The 11,420-nt window shown below is 42.9% G+C and overlaps 1 protein-coding gene across 1 annotated transcript; it reads left to right on the top strand.

Moving 5' to 3' along the window:
• On the top strand, nucleotides 1-8,175 carry LOC116975880 (prolyl-tRNA synthetase associated domain-containing protein 1-like). The gene is made up of 2 exons (XM_033025198.1): nucleotides 1-184; nucleotides 7,734-8,175. Exons 1-2 carry the CDS (start codon nucleotides 101-103, stop codon nucleotides 8,160-8,162), a joined length of 513 nt encoding a protein of 170 aa, XP_032881089.1. The 5' UTR covers nucleotides 1-100; the 3' UTR covers nucleotides 8,163-8,175.
• Nucleotides 8,176-11,420: the final 3,245 nt, after the last annotated feature.

The following is an 11,420-nucleotide window of genomic DNA, read 5'->3' as shown; positions in this document are numbered from 1 at the left end:
TGTAGATTTCTGAACTATGGGAAATATGAGCCTGCAGATGTGACCTGGAAGTGCAGTTGAGACGTCGTTTTTCGCCGAGCTGCTGCAGGCCAAGCACAGAATGGCTTCGACTGAGAAGCGCAAAGAGCTGGAAGATTATCTGAAAGGGCTGAACGTGGAGACTGTATGCGAGGAACACCCTGAGGTGAGTGCGCCCGTCCAGGGGCATCTGCTGACTACAAGTGTGAGGTGTAGCTGAGCTTCCTGCAAACGGTTGCGGCGCCCAGAGGCAGCTGGAGGGAGCCCGAAATCCGGGCAAACACGTCGTTAAAAAAGTCAGAATGAATAGAGAACATTACAAGTTACTGAGATGGAATTTAGCGGAGCTTTTTTTGTTGTTTTAGAAAACCTCTTTACGCGGAGATGTTTATACAAATGAACTACACTGAGGGAATCTATTGTGTCCATGATAGCTGGAAAAAAAAGTAATCCAGCCCACGTCCCAGCGCATAATCAACTGCTTTGACAGGTTCCCGGTGAAAAGTGAATTTAAGTCCAAACTCTTCGACCAATTGCATTAAATCTGTTCATTATTGTTCTCGTTGCTCATACAACTAAGTAATTCTTAGCCTCCTGTTTCAAAAACCCTCCTAATTTTCTACAGCTCAGTTAATTTCTCGGCCCCTATTCTGAAAATCCTTTCCAGCCAGCTCCCTAGGCGCGCTAGGTCGTGGTTCAGCCATTTAAAGCGACGCAACTCTGGGATATACTGACAGATCGGTTCGCAAACAGATGCAGCCAGACTGTAAGAAGATACAGCGAGGTTTAGATCAGCTGCAGAAATGGGCGAAGACATGACAGATGGGGTTTAACCCGAGCTAGTGCGAGGTATTGCACTTTGGGAGGTTTAACGTAGAGAGAGAGAGAGAGAGAGAGAGTATATGTCAAGACAGCTTTGATCTGAAGAGGGATCTCGGATTCCAAGATCAGAGCTCACTAAAGGTGGCAGCACAAGTAGGGTGGCGTTTGGCCTTGAATATAAAGGAAACATTACAGGAAAGATGTGGAAGCTTTGGAGAGGGTGCAGAGGAGGTTTATCAGAATGCTGCCTGGATTAAAGGATTTCAGCTCAAGGAGAGGTTGGATAGACTTGGATTGTTTTTTCTGAAACGTCAGAGGTCAAGGGGAGACCTGTTAGCAGTCTATAAAATTTTAAGAGACATAGATAGGGTAGAACCTTTTTCCCAGGATGGAAATTTCCAAAATTGGTGGGCAGAGCTATGAGGTGAGAGGGGGAAAGTTTAATGGAGATGTGCTGGGCAAGTTTTTTTCATGCGGAGGGTGGTGGAGACCTCGAATGCATAGCCAGGGGTGATGAAGGAGGCAGATACGATAGTGCAGTTTAAGAGGCGTTTAGATAGCCACTTGAAACTGCAGGGAATAGAGGGATATAGATCATGTGCAAGAAGATGAAATCAGTTCAGCTGGGCATTATGATCGGCGCAAACATTGTGGGTCGAATTCCTGTGCTGTACTGTTTTATATTCTAATAATTTACATCAATTTTAATAACTTTTTTATAGTCCCCGATTATTAAAATGGGAGCAGTTTTGATTGAAGACACTCTACCTCTAGCATTGCCTTCCACATGGAAGATATGGGTTTGGAGCCTTTGTAGTCCTCCAGCCACAGCCCAGTCATTTAGATCTTGTTGGTACACAAAAATGCTGGAGAAACTCAGCGGGTGCATCAGCATCTATGGAGCGAAGGAAATAGGCAACGAAACGAAACGTTGACTATTTCCTTCGCTCCATAGATGCTGCTGCACCCGCTGAGTTTTTCCAGCATTTTTGTGTACCTTCGATTTTCCAGCATCTGCAGTTCCTTCTTAAACATTTAAATCTTGTTGCTGCACTCAGGGAAGCAGAGGGATCAGGTCTCTGCATTTGGCACAAGTGACTGTGAAGTTGCAGGACGAGATGGAAATACAAGTTATGTATCCAGTCGTGTGCCCCTCTACAATATTGGGGGGACCACACAATAATCACTAAATCTATACACAGCATTGGAAGAATTGCAAGCAAATTGCTGCTTCACCTGAAAGGACTGTTTGGATTCCTGAATGATGGGAAGCAAAGAGCTAACTGTACAGATGTTGCATAGATTTATGAAGATGGGAGAGAATGGTAACTTTGCAGTGCTGAAATGGGAGAGGAAGATGTGCCTAGTGGTGGAGTCCTATTGAAGGTGATGAATATGATGGAGGATAAGCCATTGAATATGAAAGGTGGTGTGATGGAAAGTGTATACTAGAGAGTTTTATATCCTTGGGAGGAGAGTAGGTGAGGACAAAAATGTAGGAGAGGAAATGCAATTAAGAGCACTGTTATGTACGGTAGAGAAGAATACATGGTAAAGGAAAAAGGAAGAGACCTTAAAGTATTGTGGAGAAGGTCTCATTGTTAGATTAGAGAAGGAACTGAGGGATGGAATGGAATGGGATTCTGACAGAAAGCAGGGAGGAGGTAAACCGCAAGGTAGTTGCGGGAGTCGTTGAGAGTATAATGTATATTGGTCCCTAATGTTTACTTTGAGATGGAGATGTCAAGTAAAGTAAGAGTCAGATATAGACTAAGCTGTCAATTTGCACCATGTTCTCATTTCAATATAGTTGATGAAAACTGTTGAGTGTTGGAAGCTGTACACATATAGTCATTAGTGTAGTGTAAAACAAATTGAGTGAGGGGGACCCGAGTAGGAATGAAATAACATCTGTTCTACATTTGTCCATGCTGATTGCTAACAACCCTTTCGCTCCTTGTTCCTGCATTTGCAGCTTCTGCTGTTGGCTTCATAAATATCCTGTGTACCATCTGTTGCATTATCACATCCTGCATATAATATGTGTGACCAAAACTGTATTCCAACTGTTTCTTAACTAATGTTCCAGCATATCTCTCCACTCCTATAGGCCTTAGTGAACAACAAACAGCCCATTTCAGGGAGTAGAAACTACCCCATACCTTCACTTACATGTAGCATCTTCAAGATGATTGAAGTCTCAGTGTGGTTACTGTGGTCTTGCTGTGATCTTCATAAGCATAACCCAGGCTGGGTATTGATCCGCAAGATGCTGCTGAGCTTCTCAGTCATGTCACTAGGCAGAACTGCCTCGCTGTCCGAATGTTTTGAATGTTTACATTCATTAAACTTACAAAAAAATCAAAAGCAATTTAAAAATTAATCTCAACATGATTAAATATTGACATTTAGAAATTATTAAAACAGTGGAAATTACTTTAAATCAATTGCATTTAAGTGAATTAATTTTTTTAAATCACGTGTGGCAGAAGTCGCATTCTTGCTCAGAACCACTACTGTCCATTGAAATAAATGGAGCTGGAAATCTGGCACAAGTTCAGCTCCCAGATTTCCCAGGGAAACTGCAAGAGGTTGGTGCTTTGCTATTGCATTCTAATCAATCAATCAGATTTATTCATCACATACACAATAAAGTGCTGTGAAATGAACTTGCCAGCAGCGGTACAATCAGAAAGAACACACAATACACAATCAAAATTTAACACAAATGTCCACCATAGCATTCTTCACTGTGGTGGATGGCACAAAGTACAGTCAGTCTTTCTCCACTGTTCCCCCGTGGTCGGGGCCATAAACCTCCACAGTCGCCACTGCGGGTGGCCAGATGTACAGGCCCTCTCGTCTGGAAGGTGTCCCAAATCGGTGCTTCCCTACGCGACTTCAGAATGTTGTAGGCCACAGGCCGGTGGTCGGAGCTCTTCTCCAGGGATCCCCGGCGAGGGATCCCGCTCCGGATGGTAAGTCCACGCTGCGCCCGCGGCTAGAAGCTCCGCAGACCGCGGCTTGAAGATGTTGAAGGCCGCGGCAGGCGGTCGGAACTCTTCTCCTCCGGGGATCCCCAACGAGGGGTCCCTAGCTCCATATGCCGTGCCCGCGGCTAGAAGCTCCGCAGACCGTGGCTTCAAGATGTTGAAGGCCGTGGGCCGGCGGTTGGAGCTCTTCTCCTCCGGGGATCCTCAACGAGGGATCCCAGGCTCTGGACGCCGCGGCTTCAGGCTGTAACAGTCCGCGGGCCAGCGATCGGAGCACTACCTTCTGGCGACCCCGGCTCCGGGCCCGACTCCGGGAAAGGCCGCACCAATCCATGGTGTTAGGCCGTGAGGGAGGCGACACAGAAAAAGTCGCCTCTCCATCGAGGAGGCGACCGAAAGCGGCTTACCCCCTTTCTCCCCTCACCACCCCTCACACAAGACACACCAAGAGACATTAAAACACATATTTGGACATACTAAAAACCCACCAAAAAAAGTAGAAATGACGAACACGCTGCTGGCAGGGCAGCTGTCTCACAGCGCCCCCACCGACCGACATTGGATTGCTGCTAGAAGGAGATCAGTGAGGACCTCGATGGAAGCTCACAATTTGCACATTACAAAGGAAGAAGAATGTGAAATGTTGGAAATTATAAATTGAAAGAGTACATGTGTACGTCTAAAAATGCAAGACTTTTTAATAAAGTCTTATATAATTCCAGCTTGATTTTTTTTCTGGCTTTATATTCCATACATTAAGAATTAATAGTAAGTATCCTTTATGCCAGGGCACTTATCTGCTTGGCCAGCTACCTTCAGGAATCTTCAGGAACAGGTGCTTGTTCACTATGTTACTTTATATTTCGAAGTATCCTGACATTCCCCTGTATGGTTTGCTGGTTGCTGATGCTTGCCTCTCCAATTTACATTTCAATTACCACTTTTTACATTGGTCCACCTGACCAATGATATCTGGTCTCTTTTTCACTTAACCATACTGCCAATTTGGATATAATCAATGAACCTTTCATAGTTCATACATTTTTCAAAACACATTATGTACAACGAAACGCAACAGACCTAGTTCCAAGCCCTGCAAAACCACACTGCATACTGCTCTTTTGTCACTAAAACACCTTGGTACCCTGATCAAGTCTCTTTCTAATCACCTATATTAAGTTAGTAGACATGATTTTGCCATAATATAACCTTGCTGTATCCCCCTATTAATTTAAATTATAATACTCTCCTACAGATTGTAGAACATAGAACAGTACAACACAGGAACAGGCCCTTAGGTCCACAATCTCCGTGCAAAACATGATTCCAAGCTAAACTAATCTTATCTGCCTGTACATCGTCCATATCCCTCCATCACCTGTATCATATCTGCCTCCACCATCATCCCAGCAGTGTGTTCCAGGCACCCACCAATCTGAGTTTTTAAAAAACTTGTCTTGCACATCTTAATTAAATTCTCCTCCTGTCGTCTTATGCCCTTAGTGTTGGACATTTCCACCCTGGGAAAAAGGTTCTGACTGTCACCTTATCTTTACCTCTGTCAATTTTATATACTTCTATCAAGTCGTTCTTCAGCCTCCGACACTCCAGAGAAAGTATTTTGTCATCTGATTCTATTTAAATAATAATTTGTTTATTATTCTTCGTTCCAGAATAGATAATAGCACATTTTCCCATGTTCTTATCCTGCCAACTTCCTGCTCACACACTTGAACTCTCTACATCTTTTTGTGTCCTTACAATGTACTAATCCCCCTTACTTTGCCCATCAGCAGATCGGTAACTATGCACTCTGTCCGTTAATCCAAGTCCACGATAAAGATCATAAGTAACAGGACCAACACTGATTGTTACAGCAAAACATTAGTCACAGATTGGTAATCCCAGACTATAGGACATACTGTTGGTTTGCATCACAGGCTGGTTTGGTAATAACTCTGCCCAAGACTGCAAGAAATTTCAGAGTTGTGGATGTAGCCCAATCCATCACAGACCAGACTCCACCATTGACTTCACCTACACTTCACACTGCCTCAGAAAGGAAACCAACATTATCCAAGATTTTCTTCATTCCTTTTTCCCCCTGCTTTCGTCGGGCAGAAGATGCAGAAGCTTGAAAGCATGAAAGCACCAGACTTGGGAATAGCTTCTTGCCCTCTGTTATCGGTCTTTTGAACAGTCCTTCCACAAATTAGGGTACAGCCTCATTGCAGATATTGGTCTCTGGAACTGTTATGCTACATGCTGAGAATTGTATTGTGTACTCTGTATCTTTCCGTTCATTTTACCTGTTGTACTTGAGTTTGGCTTGATTGTATTTACGTATAGTATAGTATAGATTTCTTCTTTAAATAACCTGCCCATCATTCCATTAATCAGACTGATGGATCTGTAATTACTTGGCCCATCTCTTGCTCTCTTATTACAAACTGGTGCCACATGAGTAATCTTCCTATTCTCTGCAAACGGCCTGTAACCAGAGAGGATTGGACAATGATGGTCAGAGCCTTCTCTATTTTTCTAAATAGGGATACTTCCCATTTGAGCTTTGTGAATTTTCTACTTTCAAATATGCTAAATGCTTATTACATTCTCTCACTGTGTCTAACTTAAACTTTATTACACACCTTTGTATGCAAGTACTGTGTTATCCTGTTATTTCTTGTTAAGGCAAATTAATTAACCATACAATATATATTATAACTGTATTCATATATATATGAATGTTCTCGGGGTATTTAAATCTAAATTTTATTAGTTATTTAAGTTATGACATCGGATGGAAGCTGCATACCAAATCTCGTTGCACTTATATGCAATGACAATAAAATATATTATTATTATTATTTTATATAATGTAAGTTTCTATTACACAATTTTTCCCATAGTTATTCTTGTGCTCAACCCCGCATGTTTATATTTTCTAGTTTTGTTTTACTATTGTATACCAACATTTTTCATGTCCCTTTTGCTTTTCTAATTTCCTATTACGGTCATCCCTACACTTGCCAAAACCCTCTAGATTTTCTACTAAATTAATCTTCAAGTTTGCTTCTCTTCATTGTATATATCTTCCTATCAATGGAGGCTCTAGATGTGGGAGCTACAGGTATTTTTATTTCTGGATGGTTATTTGCTCTACATTTTCCACAACTGTTTGTATTTCTCCCACTCCTCTGGTCATAGTTTACTTTCATTTAGCTGTTTCTAAACCATATGCTGAATATTTCTCAGCTAAATAAAATTGGGCTTTACCCAATCGACAACTATTACTCCTAGGTTATCTTTGACCATTTTTAAATATGCAAAATCTAATTGAATTATGATCACAACCATTGATATTATTTCCCATAGATATCCCTCAAAGTTTCATTCCCTAAAACTAAGGTAATAAAATGTGGAACTTGCCTCCACAAAGAATAGTTGAAGAAAGACATTGATGCAATTTACCATTGCATTATTTTACAATGAAATTAAATCAGAGTGGATAAAAATGTGGTAATATATAATTTAGAGATACCACGTGGAAACATGCTCTTCAGCCCACGCCGACCAGTGATCACCCCGTACACTAACAATGCTCTACACACTAGGGGCAATTTATAAATTTACCGAAGCCAATTAACCGAAGCCTTTGGAGTGTGAGGAAACTGGAGCACCTGCAGTAAACCCTCGCGGTCACGGGGAGAATGTACAAACTCTGTAAAGACAGCACCCTTAGTCAGGATCGAACTCGGGCCTCTGGCACTGTAAGGCAGCAACTCTACCGTTGCGCCACTGCGCCATGCCTAAGGGTTAGAGACCAGGTAATCATTGCTACACATGTACAGACATAATTCCCGTTTTAAAGTCCAACATATTGTTTGCTTTTTTTTGTAGGTCTTCACAGTTGAAGCTATGATGCCTTATGTGCAACACCTTGCGGGGGCACACAGTAAGAACTTGTTTCTTAAAGACAAGAAGAAAAAATGCTTGTGGTTAGTGACAATCTTACACAATAGACAGGTCAACTTGAATGACCTAGCAAAGAAGCTGGGTGCCGGAAGTGGAAATCTACGCTTTGCAGATGAAGGGATAATGATGGAAAAACTAAACGTTGGTCAAGGTTGTGTGACACCACTTGCTCTATTTTATGATAAACAAGGGGATGTAAAATTTGTGTTGGATTCAAACTTTGTGGATGGAGGACATGAAATAATCTATTTTCATCCGATGACCAATTCAGCCACTATGGGTATAAAGCCTGTGGATTTCCTACATTTTGTAAAGGAAACAGGTCATGAACCCATAATTGTAAATTTTGATTAAAATGTTAAAACAACTTTGGACTAATTTATTATTTTTTAATTAACATTTTTATGGAATCGTGTTGTTCAATCATTTGAAGTGTACGTATTTCAAGCGAGCATGATTTTTAAATATTTCATAATATTGTGAAGTAGAACTAAATATAACTACAAAGTTGAGAAAAGCTTTCAAATTATTGTTTTTATTTCTTCCTGTCCCACCTCTGAATATGATAATATGAATAATGCAGATCCTTTTGTATTGATAATCTACAACAGTAACCCAAATATCCATTCATTGTGTAGAATTTTCAATAGATAATTGTCTGGAATGGGGCATGTCAAAACTGTATTCTATTCTGATAAATACCATCACCCAGCAGAGGCTAGCAGCCAATGATAAAGAAAAAGGACGTGTATTTATACGTCTTTATACATTATACGTCTTTATACATTATACATCTTTCCTGCTGGAATTCCCAAGCTGTGTCACCTCCACAGCAGCCAACTTTCTACATCGTGCAGATGAATTGTCCACTGGTTTGTTCTGAGTTGATGGTCAAAGAGAGGATATTGGCAAGGACCAGTTAAAAAGCCTCTACTGCACCTCAGGTGCCAGGAAATCTATTTCAACTACTTGAATAAGCAGATGGGATTGTCTCATTCACAATCCTGTATCCCAGTTAGTATAGTATCCTCTCATTGCCCCAGTGGAGTACTAGCATGGAATTTGCATGTGTTAGGAAGATTACTGATACTTGCATCACACATTTACACTTGCTTTGTATCTGGGAAGCCAACAAATGAATAGAGACTGCAGGTGCTGAAAACTGGAGTGAGAAAAAACTGCCTTCTGAATGCAAACTGCAGTTCTTCAATTCTATTCCCATGAACTAAAGTATTAAAAAAAAATAGAAGCAATTTAATCGAAACATACAACTCTTGGTGGATTTGACATGGTAAATGCTGGAAGTAAATACAGGAATGTTTAAGAGCAGAGGCCATGGCCTCAGAATAAGGGGTGGCCCATTTAACAATGGTGGAGAATTTCCTCGCAAAAGAGGCGTGTCTTTGAAATTTCATGCCCCAGAAAATAATTGAAGACTCAACCTTGTATTTATCAAAGGCAGGATGAATAAATTAGTAACAAAGACAAGAATTGCTTTAGAGGGTGGAACTTGAGAAAAGTTAGATCAGCCTTATTTTTATTGAATAGAAGAGCAGGCTGTAGAGACTAATCCCGTTTCTAATTCTTTTGGTCTAAAGACAAGTTGTTCAATGTTTAGAATTAGACTTGGATGCTGCCTGAATGGCAGAAACATCACAGGGGCTTGATTGGTGCCAAGTTCAAAGCAAATATAGTACATCTTCCAAGATACACTTTGCAGGCCTCGTTACCAATCCTTGTAGCCGCTTTGAATGGCAAAAGTACAATAACGCGGGGCTGCCAACTCTCACGCTTTGAGCGTGACACTCACGCATTTCAGCCAATTCTCACGCCCTCACGCTGAAGACAGAATTCTCACGCTGTCTTCAGTCCCTGCACAGCAAAGATCCTATAGCGGAGCTATATAGCAGAGCTATAGGATCTTTGCTGCACAGTTTGTCTCTTTGCGCCACATGACAGCGATCTGCACGGATTGGGGAAGCGCGTCGGTCCCGGGAAGTGGGTGTCAGCGCTTTTGTGCGCCGTCTGCGAGCGCTGCGCTTCCGGCTGCCGCGGCAAATAGAGACATAATAAGTAACTTTGTGGAGTGGAGTGCACACAATAACCTCCATCTTAACACCAAAAAAACCAAGGAGATAGTTGTGGACTTCAGGAGGGGGAGGAGGAGGACTCAAGCAACACCAATCACCATTAAGGGCACTGAGGTGGAGGTGGTCGCTAACCACAGATACCTTGGGGTGCAGCTTGACAGTGAGCTGGACTGGAAGTGTCATATGGAGGCGGTGTACAGGAAGGGACAAAGCCGACTGTATTTTTTAAGGAGGCTGAGGTCATTTAACATCTGCCAACCCCTACTGTGCAGTGTCTATCATTCAGTGATGGCCAGTGCTCTGTTTTTTGCTGTGGCCTGTTGGGAAGATGGCGCCCGCATAGCGGACAAAAACAGACTGGACAAGCTAATCAGGAAGGCCGGCTCAGTGGTCGGTGCTGAGCAACGAACGGTCCAGCAGGTGGCAGAGGCCAGAACTCTGAACAAACTGGGTTCAATAATGACCAACCCCACTCACCCACTCCATGCCCTGAAGGTGATCAAGAGCAGCATCTTCAGTCAGAGACTGATTGCACCAATGTGCAAAACTGAGAGACATAGGAAGTCCTGTTTACCAGCTGCTATAAGGTTATATAATGCGCATAAATAACTGCACTTTTTTTAATTAATTGTATTTTAACTTGTATTTTAACTTGTTAAGTATGGAAGCTATTTGAGGAAATGTGTGGTGTTATGTCTGTCTTGAAGCTGTCGTGGCACTGTAATTTCCTGTAAAGGATTATTAAAGGTATAATCAATCAATCAATCAAACCTCGCTCCCTCCCTCCCTCCTGCCTTTCAACTCACACGGCAGCGCCAACGCCGCCAATCCACGCTACACCGTGCCCGCCATTGGGCGGCCGGGGAAAGAGAGGGAGGGGAGAAAGAGAGAGAGAGAGAAAGAAAAAAGGGAGGGATGGAGGCAAAGAGAGACGGGGAGGGAATGTAGAAAGGGGATGAAGGAAGGGAAGGAGAAAGGGGAGAAAGAGGAAGTGTGAGGAAAAAGAGGGAGGGTGAGGAAAGAGAGGGAGGGGAGGAAAGAGAGGGAGAGGGAGGGATGGGGGGAAGAGGGAGGAGGGAGGAAAGAGGGAGGATGAAGGGGGGGGGAAGGAAAGGTGTGTGTGTGTGTCTGTTTCCCTGTATGTGTCTCCTTGTGTGTGTGTGCCTCCCTGTGTGTGTCTCCCTGTGTGTGTGTGCATGTCTCTGTGTGTCTCCTTGTGTGTGTGTGTGTCTCCCCGTGTGTGCGTGTGTCTCCCTGTGTGTGTGTGTCTGTGTCTCCCTGTGTGTGTGTGTGTATCCCTGTGTGTGTGTGTGTGTGTGTCCCTGGGTTTGTGTGTCTGTGTTTCCCTGTGTGTGTGTGTGTGTCTCCCCGTGTGTGTGTCTGTCTGTCTCCCTGTGTGTGTGTGTCTGTCTGTCCCCCTGTGTGTGTGTGTGTGTGTCTCCCTGTGTGTGTGTCTGTGTGTCTGTCTCCCTGTTTTTGTGTGTGTCTGTCTCCCTGTGTGTGTGTGTGTGTGTGTGTGTGT

Source organism: Amblyraja radiata, chromosome 8 (assembly GCF_010909765.2).
Source record: "Amblyraja radiata isolate CabotCenter1 chromosome 8, sAmbRad1.1.pri, whole genome shotgun sequence".
Lineage (NCBI taxonomy): Eukaryota > Metazoa > Chordata > Chondrichthyes > Rajiformes > Rajidae > Amblyraja > Amblyraja radiata.
This window is presented reverse-complemented; position numbering and strand designations above follow the sequence as displayed.

Excerpts from the sequence above, each read along its gene's own strand:
- LOC116975880 (XM_033025198.1), top strand. The coding sequence starts at position 101 with ATGGCTTCGACTGAGAAGCGCAAAGAGCTGGAAGATTATCTGAAAGGG. Across the intron at positions 185-7,733 it reads TATGCGAGGAACACCCTGAG|GTCTTCACAGTTGAAGCTAT; the intron begins GTGAGTGCGCCC and ends TTTTTTTTGTAG.